Source organism: Nanorana parkeri, unplaced genomic scaffold (assembly GCF_000935625.1).
Source record: "Nanorana parkeri isolate BGI_ZX_2015 unplaced genomic scaffold, ASM93562v1 scaffold431, whole genome shotgun sequence".
Lineage (NCBI taxonomy): Eukaryota > Metazoa > Chordata > Amphibia > Anura > Dicroglossidae > Nanorana > Nanorana parkeri.
In genome coordinates this window covers 107,317-122,033 of record NW_017306699.1, presented here as the reverse complement: position 1 = coordinate 122,033, position 14,717 = coordinate 107,317, and the positions used below count along the sequence as shown (strand labels likewise).

The following is a 14,717-nucleotide window of genomic DNA, read 5'->3' as shown; positions in this document are numbered from 1 at the left end:
CCAACCAACACATTAGAGCACCCCAATTCCTTTATTTCATTTTGTATACATACCTTTTTTCTGTCTTCTGTGATGCCATGGGTCCTCTTACTCCGGTGGTGGGTGGTTATGAATGCTACAGAGACCCGCATCATGTAATGATGTGGTTCCGTTCCCTGCCTCATTCTCCCATGAGTCCAGGGTGACTTGATGATGTAACCCCAGGGGGTAGGTTCTTGATGCCCTGGGCTTAGAGAAGCTGGGTTGAATGATGGATGGCATCATTTACCCCAAAAGAGGAGCACTGCAGGATTGCTGAGCCGTGAGTCTGCAGAGGACAACACGGAGATAAGGTGAATATCACAGGAAGAGCTGCTTTTTTATTTTCAAATGTGCTGGACAATTATTCGGAAAACAAATTCTAAAGCTGTATTTGGCCTAAATGTATTTTTAAATAGTAGTCCAGTCTGTCTTTTACTAGCCTCCTGTGATCAGCAGCATTCAGAGGAAGGTGTAGCACTGTGAGACAATCAGGCATTACAATATTGTGCATCCTTGTAATTCCAACAAATTGAGTTTGCTGAGTGGAGTAGAAAGCACAGACATGACCTCTTCAGAAATCTGTTGTTACTTCACTATCCAATCACAGTCTTAAACAAGCTGTTATACTTTGCTATGGTTTGGCTATGGTGTCTGGCAGGGTTGTGTTGGTTAGAAAACTGGCAGACCAGTATTGCATAATTTGTCAGGAGACCATATGCACATATGTTCTCCAAGTGTGCATTTAAATGTTTTCCTACACATATGCTTTGTATGTATGTTGACTTTAGATGTGTTTTTAGGTATGGGCTGAAACAGTTTTGTCACATTTCAAGGGATTTTCCCCAGAAGCAGAAGAGTTGTAAGGCTGTCCTCAAGGTCATGCTAACATTGGTTTGGTTGTAAATATGTTGCAAAGTGGACTAAATGAAATGCAGAGTTCATGAGTTGATTTTTCTAGGTCCAGTGTTGTCCTACTAACTTTGATACAGTGGAATTCAAAATGTCCTGTACCACTGCCAGTGAACCTGAGGCCATACATTCTTTCCTGGTACACAAATAGTAACGTTCATCCTATATTGGAGCAAAGCAAGGCTTACATTGCAGCCACTGTTATTCAAACAGTAGAACTTAACTAGTTAAACTCTATCTTTCTTTAGGATATTAGAATATTAAGATCAAATAACAGATCTGCAGTAGCTATTAAGTAAGTTTCTATTACGAAGGTCGTAGTTTTAAAATATATAATAAAAAATACTAACTTTAAAAAAATTGTGTCTCTTACATCTAATGGTTTCTTTCTATAGTTCTTTTAGTCTGTTGGATTTGTTGTTACCCCTTAAGATATTTTTAGAGTATTGAGTCCATTTCACTACCAACACTGGGAGGGATTTATCAAAAGTGGAGCAGACAAAATCTGGAGCAGTTTTCCATGGCAACCAATCAGCTTCTCTCTTCAGTTTGTTCAGTTAAGATTTGAAAATGAAAGAGAAGCTGATTGGTTGCCGTGCACAGCTGCTCCAGATTTTGTCTGCTCCAGTTTTGATAATTTTCCATCACAGTCTTTTCACTGTTTTCAAAACATTTCCCTGTAGACACTAGGTACTGCTTTAAGTGTATGTAGGGCAAAACTTTGTTTTCTAGTTTTGGATGGAGCAGTTTTTATTCCTGTCTGACAATTTTCAGGGGGGCAGACAGTGTTAGGTAATTTAAAACTTTAGAGCCTTCACCAAAGTTGAGGCTAAATCCTCCAATGGGGATGCTTGTATGGGTGACAACTATCTACGATGATAACTCCACTCCCTTCGGGGAGATTTCCTCTCAATTCCTCTTGTGTCTGCATGACAAGTAGTGACGGAAATTCTCCCCAGCAGGACACAGAAACTGATTGAATACTTACTGTACCTCTGCTACAGCTAAACTCTGCACTGACCACTAGAACTGGTTCCATAAGTCCATTGGGAAACTGACACTCCTGGGAGTGATTGGCTCCCTAGACCCCCCCCCCCCTCCGACCAACAGCTCTCACTGGTTCCTCCTGCTGACCTCACGTTTTTGTGGGAGATTAACACTCCCAGATCTGTTGGTTTTCTAGTGGACTTTAGTTCTGGTGATTGGACAGAGAGGTAAATATGCAGTCTTTTCTTTACAGGAGTGGGCAAAGTTGAAATTATTTCAGTATGTAAATGATCTGCTTTATCTCCTCCCTAGTCTACCCAAAACAGAAAAATCTTTTTTTTCTTTTTATACTTAAAAGCTATGTTGTATTTTTTGCAAAATGTAATGATAGCTATTCTTTAATTCTTTAATTAGCATAGTGACACAGAGTGCAGAGAATGTCCAGGGGAATAATGCTACATCTTTCACCTTTCTACCATCATTAATATAAGCCCAGGGCTATGGTTAGACATCATGCTGCCCTAGTTCACTATGTCATGTGAATATATTTGAGTAAAAACAGGTGCCAATAGTGCCAATAGGTGGCAGCGTGCTGCTTGCTTTACAAATATAACTACATTTCAGTTGTACAAAGCAACACACAAGAAAGAAAGACAAATGGCTTTATGTTTCCTGAACTATAATGAGCCTTCAGACTCCTCTCAACATCCCTTGCATATCCGTCCTGCTACAGTTCTTTTACTGAATTCATGTCCAGAGATACCATAAAAATAAGCAAATGTTATCACAATTTGTACATCCTCTACTGCCCTACTGGCAATTTACCACAAGTCCCCTATAGTCAATGCATCCCCTTATAAGCCTTGTAGGTACTGTATCACTAACATTTAGCTTGGTTAAAATTGATGCAATAACTGTTTCTTAAACATGTACTTGTCACAATTCACCTTTAAAATAAATCCACAAGGTAGTGTTAGCACTACCAAAATATATTATTATGAGGGAATTAAATTATTTATTTCTAGGCCTTCAATAAAAGACAATTAACCTCAGCTCCCATAGCCTAGGTCACTTGGTCTCTGGCTACAATTCATTTTACCGCAGATTCTTTTACATTTTATTCAGCAGTGAGATTAGAGGCTCACATGCATCTGGCCTAGATAATAACAATGTATAGACAGAAACTATACTATATGTATCAGTGACGTGCAGTACCTCTTGCTCGGGGTGAGGCATTCCCCAGCCCCCCCGCCGGACGAAGCTCCGCCTCCTGTCGGCCAAAGCTCAGCCCCACCACCAACCCGTCCCCAAGCTAGTGTAAAGGAGGAAGGGAGGAGACAGGGAGGAGCCTCCCTGTTCCTCACTTGCTCCACACCGCTGAGGCTCCTTGACAGGTTACACAGCGGGGAGGATTTCACTGCTGTGTAAATTGATAGATGCCGATCTGAATGGAGAAAAAGCTGTCAGCTTCAGACATGAAGCTGACAGCTTTTTCCTCCATAATTCTAGGTGAGGCTCTAGGTTTGTAATATATTAATACACATTGACAAGATTGTTTACATTAAAATGATGTCTTTCATGTCTATACTTAGTAAACATTAAAAAGACTACCAACCCTTTTTAACTAAAGAATATATATGTTTACACCATACATTCTAGTTTTCATATGGTTTGCATATATTTGATGCCCACTGTCACTTAACTTAGAAGAACAAAGAAAGAATGTGAGTGTAGGGTGTCATTGCCTGCCCATGGAGGACAGCACCCTACATTTATCGTATATTGAGGCAGAGAGCGGTGCTGATATCACATCAGCTCCACTCTCTGCATTATCCTCGAGCGCTCCCATTGCCGCGAGAGAAAGAGGTGCCTGGCCAGAAGATATTTTGGAAGGGGGGGCTCAAGATAGGAAGGAGTCCTCTAGGAGGGGGAGTCTGAAGCTGGGCTTTAAGTATGACATGGCCACAATTTATAGCATTGGGACATAGTGACAATTAGCTTTGCTTAAAAGGGACCATATTGGTAATGTATTGCAAGCTTAGTAAATATTGCATGTTTTGTTTACATCCAACTGTGTAGCAAAGTACCACATCTACCATCTAAAATCTTGCATATATGGCATAGTGTATGTTCCAAGTCAGGGTCATATTTAAAAAAATGAATGACTTACCTGGTGGAAAAACTCTGTCTCTGTATGTAGGTACGTATGGGCTTATCGTTGAAAGCAATCCATACATACATAAGGCAAACATCCCACTTAGAAATGCATAAAATACAAAGTAAAATAACAAAATAAGACCTGAAATGATATAAATCAGCCCATTAGTAAGTAAATAAACATGTTAATTAACTTATACAAATAATTGTTTTATATATTATTATCATATATATGAGTGCTTTACCCTTTGGTATGACAACAATGAATAACACGGTAATTAAAAAACAGAATATACTGTAGTTTTAGTCTCTCACGTTGTTGGCAGAAAGAACATTCATGTTAATCTCTGTTAATTTAACAGAAAGGTCAAAGCTGCTCTCTACCCGAGGATTTAAAATAAATATTTCCAATATCACAAATATTGTATTGTGTTGAATTGAAACATTTCTCAATATACTGATTCAAAAGAACATTATTTTGTCTAGTAAACTGTGGTATGTTTGATTATTCTTTTATTGGTAATAGGTTTCCTTTAGCTTATCAACAGAAAATACACAGTAGCTGTTGTTAGTTAGCTGTATTTACTTGATGCACACATGATGCACACATGCACACATGCACACAAAGTCATATGGTACAAGCATGGTATTGTTCACTATGGTCTATCTGGAAGAATGTTCCAAAAGACACATTTTCTCCCAAATAGTGCTGCTGGCACCTCAAGAATATTTATCTTACTCATCAGCTCTAATCCAAACCTAAATTTCTGTGTTATGAAAAAAGCAGATACAAATTTATAGGCAGCCTCACACTGATTCTTGCTTATTATACTGAACCCTGTCATCTATATATATCTATATTAGTATTACCCTGCTCAGATTAATTATTGGAGCTCTATTACTATGCTGGCATGATATAAATGTTTCTTCTGCTGAATCTCTTCTTCACATGCAGATGGTATTATCTATTTTCACCCTGCGCTTCCTCACATAAAATCTGGAATGCTATGACTGGTTCCTCTTCCGAGGGTCACAGCTGCTAAGCTGTCCACATATTGTGTTTCAGAAATAATTAACTTTATTAAGACAATTGGATACCTGACTGTCCTCTTATAACCTTAGTGCTCAACACCATTTGTTCTTCTGAATTGTTGTAAGGACTCACAACATGGTCAATTCATAAAAACAAGATATGCCTATCACTGCGTTTGACACCGTGGATTCTCGCCTCCAGGACTTCAGTAGAGTGTCTCCCATTCTATGGAACTCTCTACCCCAACCTGTCCGTCTATCTCCCACACTTACTGCCTTCAGGCGATCCATTAAGACCCATCTCTTCAGGGAAGCCTATCCCACCTCAACCTAACCACTGAACAATCACTTTCTCAAACAATCATCCCTGCGCAGCTACCTCCTCATGTATCACTTGCCCCTCCCTTTTAGATTGTAAGCCCTCACGGGCAGGGCCCTCCTTACCATCTTGTCTTAAATTGTATTGTGACTGTAATGTCTTCCTTATATTGTAAAGCGCTGTGCAAACTATTGGCGATATATAAATCCTGTATAATAATAATAATAATCTAAAGAAATACTTGTGTATTTTATAATCCACTATGTGACATATTTATTGAGCTGGACAGTAGTGAACGTTCCACTTATTTCCATTTATTTTCATACACAATAAACATTCAGTTCACCCAATGCAAATATCTGAGTTCTGGAAAGCTAGTAGAAATGTACTTGTTTCATCCAACAGGGGATCCAGGGGGAGGGAACTAACAAAGTGCTGCAAATCTACCTTGTTAATATTTCATATATTTTACATTATGCAGATCCCTTGAAGTTCTACCTACAGCAGCGAGATAAGTATACATCGATTGAATTTGATACAGACATTGTAACACGGGTTTTTAGGTTCCGGTAACTTGACGCATTATATTTAATCATTGATTTATTACGACATGTTATTTTTATGCAGATCAATTTTGGCAATACAGTTTTTTTTATAGAATTAGATTTATTAGGTTTCAAATAGCAAATAACAAACAACAAACAGCAAAAGAGAAGAAAACAGTACAAACAAACTGGAATAGCAAAAAGGCATCATGAGAGTGGTCCGACATTGTGTAAGGGCAAGATTAACGCTAAGTAACCCATTGAGAAACTGAACATGTGAACAAGCTGAATATATTCTGGGGCTCTGAGATTTAAAGCAGACAAAAAAACATACCCATATATTATACCAGAAATGTCCAAACTACATAGTGATAAGGAAGTGCTGTAGTATCCACAAAGAATTCAGATAAAAGAGACACAATAGTACACACAGTTTTGGGGACTCACTCATCAGAGGGCCTTTAGTAGAAAGGAAAAGAAACAAAGACCAAAGGAGAAACAGAGATGGAAGAAGATGGAGAACACAGGAGGAGAAAAAGGGACAGGTTCCGAGAGGTAGCCGGGACGATGAGCACGAACATGCAAGAAGCATTAATACGACAAGTAAGTACGTAACAGAGGTGAGTGAAGGAACTCCATTCACCCCACTTAAACGGCCACAAAGGCCGAGTTCTTATCAGATAAATTGGCCAAAAGTTCCTCCATGCGTATAAGATGAGTCACCTTTGCTATCAAATCCTTAAGTGAGGGCTCCCGGGGGTTAATTCCACGGTCTAGGAATAAGGACATGTGCCACTGAAAGGAGGAATCGGAGTAGTTTACGTTTAAACACTTGTGGAGAACCCGGGGTAATAAAACATCAGGGCCCCTGTTATTGGTGCTATCACTGGCATGATACTTTAAATCTAACTTTTCATTAACAGTACTATTGTGAAAGGATTGTAGTTTTGGGTTAGACTTATGTTTAGGGCTGGAGTTATGGCTTAGGTTAGGATTTGAGGTTTCTTTTAGGGTTTAGGTTCATGATAAAGGGCACTTGTTAGGCATTTACAATTTTTTTTAAATTAAAGGCCTGCCCAACAGCAGCTACCACAAGATGTCTGCTATTACCTTTATGAGCCAGAAATCCTCTATGTGCCTTTTGGAGTCACTTTATTAATGGAGCCTGACTTCAGCATCCCTTCAGTTGTCTAGTACCCTCCACGAGTATCTCAGAAAAATTGAAAGAACTATTGTAGCAAACCAATAACATTGCTGAGGATGTCTGAAAGTTTACCTCAAGCCCTGTGTAGACTCTGGATAAAGGCAGTGAGACAATCATACAATCAGAAAATTAGATATCTGGGAGCATTCTGTAAATAAACAGTATACAGCACACCCTCAAAGATGCCATGGATGCCTTTGTTTCGATAATTTACCAGGTGTCTGCAGATTGGAATGAAGAGGTAATTTTTAATTTGGCTATTATTTTGTTTTGTTTTTCTCCAGAAGCAAAAAACTCCTCATCCTGGTCCCAGTTATGTTATCAGTCTCTGAAACTAGGAGGTATGAGAGGGCACTCTGCAGCACTCCCTACAGGCCCAGGACACCTTCTTGGATCATGTATCTGATTGGCAGGAGGTATAATACTGATAACCCTCTTCCTGTGTAAGGTAGCAGTTGTCCAGGATATCAGCCATGCAGTGGATTAACTGCAGTGCATTTAGCGTGGTTACCCTACACAACGAAGGGCATTTGGGTAGCAGGATCACCAGATCTTTATTACAGAAAAGAAAATGTAGAAGCTAAGTGAAATACCGACTGCTGTTCACTTTAATATGATTTTCAGACGAATGCATTCAGATTTTTGTAATCTAAAATTACAAAATGGCTTAAGTTGCAAATAGTTTATATACCCTAAGTATTTTTTGGCAAATGTGGAGTTTTTTTAGGATGTACATTTTTGATATAACAAATGTTCTTTAAAACTGCTTTGTCTTATCAAGTGTAACATACCAACATCAGTTAAATGCAAGCACCCAGTAGGAAATATTCAGCTTCAACTGAGGCTTGGAAACACAGATGGCAATGTTCTTAGCTGTATTCCCAGAGTTCAGTGTAGCAGTGTTGTAATGGGAATACTTAGTCATGGAAACTTTTTTGAGGTGAACTTCCCTACACCATAAGCGGCCAGCAAAAAAATATGGACTGAGGCCAAAAGGTGTTTATATACGTATAGATTTATTCTTCCTCCTCCCTAGGCCAACTGTCACCACTCCCTTATCTCAGTTAACTGGCCAGCCTTAGTATTAAACTAACAAGGACAGATGCTAAAAAGCCACAAGCTACATATTGCACACTCTGCTGGCTCTGAAACTAGTGGAGCACTTAGAAAATGAAAGAACATTTGTTTAAAAATATATGACAGAGCTCTCTCTGCTCCATTGAACAATGAAAACTATGTGGGGCTTTGACGTCTACACACCACAGCCTGATTTTTATGAATGAGATGGGGTGCAGTGTGCGTAGTACAGTGGAACACAACAGAGAGAGAATATCCATTCTCTGTTATAAATAAGCCGATGAGACTTGGGCTGGAGATGCTGAAAGACACAGCCTGGCCACTCTGCATCAGTACACATAGAACCGGTGACTAGAAGAGTAGGACAGGTGTAGCAATAAAGAAAACTCAAGAGAAAGTGTTAGTCACAGTCAGGCCCGCAACTACCGCAAGGCAAGTCAAGCGGCCGCCTGAGGGCGCTGAAGGGGTGAGGGCGGAAAAAACAGGGCATTTTGACAAGTACTTGTACTTGTCAAAATGCCCCGATGCTTGCGCTATGTTTTTTTTTTTCTTCACTTACTTCGGGAGAGCAGCGGCGCGTCAGCGCTGGTCCGGTGGGAGGAGTTCCAAGTGTGGTCCTAATTTAGCTGGCCAGCGACTGCCAGAGGATCCCGACATGTGCGACACCTCTGGGCAGTCGCCGGCCAGCTAACTAAAAAAATACATCATATATTTAATTCCCCCTGGTGTAATGGGATCTCTCGTGCCCGTCGTTTTGGGCCGCGGTGCCGGCCTCTCAAAGCAGCGGCGTGACGTCACTAGGAGACCGAGACCGTGGCGTCGGCCGGCGCTCTCGACTCCTCCAACTTCACGATCTCCGCCTCCTTAAAATGACGCAAGTTGCAGTAGCTCGGCGTTCTAGTGTTGCGAACGACCAGCCAGTGCAGCTCGCCTACGAGCCTGACACTACAGGAACCGACCTGCTCTAAGATCAACCCTCAAAAGCACCGCACTAAGCCGCCGCTGCAACGGCACAGTGCACATTCAGGGATCCTTCCCTGCAACCCCCTGTCTTCCTCTCTCATCTGCTGGGCACTCTGAAACCTCCTGGATTCCTGGAGTCTCCCCTGGAACTTCCTGGAGCAGCTGAGCTGGTACCAGCCATTGGACTTAACCCTCTCAACCGCAAGTAACCCTGCCTCAGTTGAGGCTGTTCAATTGAAAGTGTCAGCTGGGGGTATATTGTGGTTCTGTGCATAGTATACTTAAATTGCTAAATTCTTAAAGTGTATATGGATACTTAGAGTCATTGTGCGATTATATTCAGATATTCTGACCTGTCCCCCTTGCAATAGTGGGGTTAATCTATTTGCTTTTCATAAGAATACTCCTAAAACTATCCTGAGGAGTTATACCCTCATCCTTGTGGAAAGACACACTACCTTCACTAAGTCAGATTCCCCATTCGTGTAACCTGTAGTTGGCATATGATGTTTTAGAGGGTTCCACCATCACTCCTAACATACAAAGTGCGAAAGTGAACCCTTGACCTGAGCCAACTCAACACAGGTGTCAAGCTAAGTCCGCAGCTGTGATCCTACCACAACTCCTGGGCTGGACGTTACACCTGGTCTTTCTACATAGACAAGAGGAGATATTTTGAACTTTGATTGCAAATAGCCAGATCTGAGAGAGTACAATTATATCAAACTAATTGTAATAAAAGTGGTAATAAAATGAACACCACCCACCAGGGCCGGACTGGCCATAGGGCAAACCGGGCATTTGCCTGGTGGGCCGGGCCGGGCCGAACACAATCAACCTGATTGTGTTCGTGCCGGTCCGCTGTGCCGATGGCCGGCTCTGTGCAGAGCAGTGTCTACTGTGTGGTAGCGAGCAGAGCCGGCACTACCACACAGTAGACACTAGAGGGCGCTGGTGGGGGAGGCCAGAGAAACACCTCCTCCCCCAGCTCTCTCTACTCTGTGCTCTTTCCGGAGCTTGCTGGTGCTCTTCCTGCAGCCTGCACTGTCCAGGTCACGGCCGAGATATTAACATATGAATGTGCCACAGTAATTTGCATATCACGACCCATTCATATGTAAATATCGCGGCTCATTCATATGCAAATCGCTACCCCTCCCCCCGCTGCTAAGGAAGAGAAGACTGCAAGAACAAGGTATGTGTATGGTCAGGGATTTACTCTCCCTGCCACCCCAAGGCCAGATTCCACAATGCGAGACCACAGCTGAGTGGAGTAAATTTAGTGTGTGGGGGGGCGCCCAAGATAATGTTTTGCAGGGATTTTTAGTCCTCTATAGCTGATGGTATTCTGCATTAGAGTGTAAGCTCCTCTGTACAGAGACTGATGTGACTTCTCTGTACAGCACTGCGGTATATGTCAGAGCTTTATAAATGTATAATAATAGTGTGTGACTGTGTGGGGACATTAGAGTGTTAGCTACTTTAGTGCAGAGAATGCCAGGGGGGTTGGGGGGCCTGTGAGATCCGATTCTCTATAGCAGTGGTTCTCAACCTGTGTAACCTCGGGACCCACATGTTTCCTTGGTCATTAAGGCGTGACCCAAAAATGATTTCATTTCTGAAACATTTTAATTTATTACACAAAACAACTTGTGCAGTATTCAGCAATATATATTTTGCTGAAAGTAAATGAATTAAAAAAAATTAAAAAGTTTATAAAGAATAAAAATTAAATATTTAAAAAAATTAAAATAAAAACGTGTGGGGGTGGCGGTTGCGGGGTACAGTTCCAATGGATGTTTATATAATGGGGGGTGGGGGGGAATGTCTGCCCCGGGCGCCCATAACTCTGGTTACGCCACTGATACTGATGGACATTATGTGGGCTTGGAATACATAATGTCCATCAATGTACCCTGTCCTAATGTCCCCTGTCAATGCAGAATCTGGAGGGGGTGGTGAGGGTGTCTGTATGGGGAAGGGGGGGCATTAGCAGGGGCACCACGGCAGGTTCTCTACTAAGCCCCTGCTAATGCCCCCCGAAGCTTCTGCATTGACAGGAGACGTTACAACAGGGGACACTATTGGATATTATGTGGGCTTGGAATACATAATGACCATCAGTGTCCCCTGTCATAAAGTTCCCTGTCAGTGCAGAAGCTGTGGAGGGGTGCATTAGCATAGGCTCTGCTGCAGGTACAGGTGCAGGTTGGTCACGTGATTGGGCTGCTCAGTCTAAAATGCCTGGGCCTATTTTTAGTCCCAGTCCGGCCCTGCCACCCACTGAAAGATGCAGAAACAGTGTCATCTGGATTTTCATAACACATTTACCATCCCAGTAGATATTGATTAGCAGCACTTTCCATCGTTACCGACAGAATTGATCTAAACTGTCTTAATATACCATGACAAAAATGCACCTTTGCCTGTGTAGGCAAAAATCCTTGCACCGGCCCTGGTTACAGTCACCAACTTGATTTTGCTGGCAACCTAGTCTTGGCTATGCAGAAATTCAGTTTGTTCTCATGATATAAATCCAACTCACAAAGCTCCCTCATGTAAATGGACAGTAGAGTGCATGAATAATATAATATATGAGGATACGGAATGTATAAAGAAGTGAGAATGTGCATTGGTTTTACTTTTTCTTGTTTTATTTTTGTAGTAAGCTACTGTTTAAAAATGTGTTATTTGATTTATTTGCTCCAAGTACAGCCTGTCCATGTGGCCTAATAATTGTTACTGTGCATACTTGAATACTATTTAAAACTAGAAGAATGACTGGACTTGACATCTAGAACATGGGATATCATTTCATGACCTATAAACACACGGGTTAACTCCTATCCTATTTTTGTTTAGATTAAAGTGTGTATATAGCCAAAACCTTTTTTTTTGGATAGAGTAGGGAATCAATAGTGCCTGTGTTGGGGTTTTACTGCTGTTTGGGGCTCACTTAGAAATTTTCCCTCACATCCTGTCCCGGGACAACCTACTCACCAGACCGGAAGTAAAGAAGACTCTCCAACAGCAACACAGGCAGAAGTAAAAATGCCTTTTTTAAGTTAAGAAGGGTAATGCTAGAACCCCTGTTGGCTTTTTATTGTTGTCTGTTTTACTGTTGCAGATTTTCCCTTTCCTGTCTTGTAAAATGTTGTCCCCAAAAACAGGAAGTGAGGGTATATCTCTCTGTCAGAGCCCTGAATAGAAGTAAGTAAGTGTTTTGGCTATAGATACACTGTAACAAATATCCTAATCTATGTTAATTTTCCCTAAATAAGAGAATAGCCATCATTAAACATGGGCATTGAATCTGACCATTGTGAGACGTTCTCCCTATCTCCACATGTCAGCAATGTCAGTATTGCTGTTCTACTCCAAAAAAAATATTCCATAAAGCGTTCATGCTAATATCAATATTTATTTTTGTCTGTAGCCACTATAAAAAGTCTTTTGCAGTAAATGGAAACTTTTGAACCTGGGAATATAACCTTGGTTCCTAAGCAGGAATCAGGAAGGACTGAATTGACTCAGAGATACATAAGACAAAAGATTTATCTGTATGTTAAAACAAGGTTGTGAAAATAGTTGCTACCATCAAGAGCTTTGCTGATACATAGCAAAATTAATTTTACACTATTTACGTCCATATAAAACATTTTTTTTTTAGTTTTGTATAGAGTGGAAGAAGATAGAATTCATGCCAAAGTTGACAAATTTTTGGGCACACAAGACAGAAAGTGTTGGGAAATCTTTCTAGCAGGGACACAATGGTAATACAAAATGTTATTAATACTATAGAGAAAAGCTAAAATCCCTGTTAACTTTGTTTTTCTTCTTCCTTTTAACTTTCTGCCACAGTTGCAATGGTGTCATCAGGACAGGAAGTGAGGGATAATGTGACTAATAGAAATAAGTATACAGAGAAGACACAATTGTTCTCTAATCTATCAAAACCTAGAAAAAATAGTTTAGTCTAGAAATACAATTTAAGCAAGAGATGCATGGTGAATACACACACACACACACACACACGGATCATACAGATGTATGGTGAATACACATTAACTGCAATGATTTATATAGATTTGTGCAGTCTCCTCCCGCAGCGCTCGACCAGCTGTCACTTTCTCTCCTCCCTGCTGGGACACAGAGCAGCGCCCAGCGGGGAGACAATAAAGCACGGATGCGTCGCTGTATCTGCAGAAAAATGACACTTTCGGCATTTAGCCAAAAGTGCCATTTTCGGCCGATATGTTTTGGCGGCCGATATATCGGTGCATCCCTAATATTTACAGCAATGCAGAATGGCACAGGCTATAGAGGACTATACATCCCAGCAATACTTTATATAACAATAGCATTTCTGTATAAAGTACTGCTGAGATTTGTAGTCCTCTATAGAGGATGCCATTCTGCATTGCTTCAACAGAACTTTTTACAACATTAGGCTACAAACAATAATTATTTTAATGAATTATTTACCCTTACCTCTTCTGTCTTCAGCTGTTTCCTGTGTGTGTTCTGTTTGCTGGGTCCTCACTGCCGTCCGAGGCCCCATGATGTGCCTGCAGGGCCGTCTTCAGTGCCTCCTTGTTCCACGGCTCCCTCCTTACAACAGCAGGCGGGCCCTATACTATCTCGGTCGGCGGACGGGCCCCCCCCATTTCAGCGCGGCGCCCCCCCATTTTGAAGTGCCAGATGTTGAGATCAGTATCCGGCAGCCGGAGGGCCCCCCATCTCTGCGCCGGGAGTTTCGGATGAACCTGACATTCCAGGCGCAGAGACTTGGGGCCCACTGGCTGCTGGATACCGATCCGGTGCTATCCGGTGGCCGGCAAGTCCTACCATCACCATCTATGCACAGGGACTTTGCTGGGCCCCCCCAGGCTGAGGCCCCGGTGCGGTCGCACCGGCGGTAGTTCCGCCACTGTATAACACCCCCCCACACACACTCTTTATACATTGCACCCCTCTCTACATATGCCTTACCCCCCTCTCATATATATAAACTCCCCATCTCGCTATATACACATTGTCCCCCCATCTTGCATCTCTCTCTCCATTGCCACCTCTATACATTGCCCCCCTTTCTATATATACACATTGCCCCCTGCCCCGGCTGCAGTTCCGCCACTGTATAACCCCACACACACTCTTTATACATTGCACCCCTCTCTACATATACCTTACCCCCCTCTCTTATATATAAAATCCCCATCTCGCTATATACACATTGTCCCCCCATCTTGCATCTCTCTCTCCATTGCCACCTCTATACATTGCCCCCCTCTCTATATATATACATTGCCCCCTCTATATACATTGAACCCCTCTTTATATATATTTCCCCCTCTCTCTATACATTGCCCCCCTCTATATACATTGAACCCCTATTTATATACATTGCCCTCTCTATATACATTGAATCCCTCTTTATACACATTGCCCCCCTTCTCTATATACATTGCACTCCTCTCTATATACATTTCCCCCCACCCCC

At 41.8% G+C, this 14,717-nt stretch overlaps 1 protein-coding gene across 1 annotated transcript in view; it reads right to left on the bottom strand.

The window, feature by feature from the left end:
* The window catches only part of ATP1B4 (ATPase Na+/K+ transporting family member beta 4), a 41,014-nt gene that overhangs the window by 23,620 nt on the left and 2,677 nt on the right, over nt 1-14,717 (bottom strand). The window contains exon 3 of the mRNA XM_018560069.1: nt 4,088-4,216. Coding sequence (XP_018415571.1) covers nt 4,088-4,216 — 129 coding nt within the window. The remainder of the gene's footprint in view (nt 1-4,087; nt 4,217-14,717) is intronic.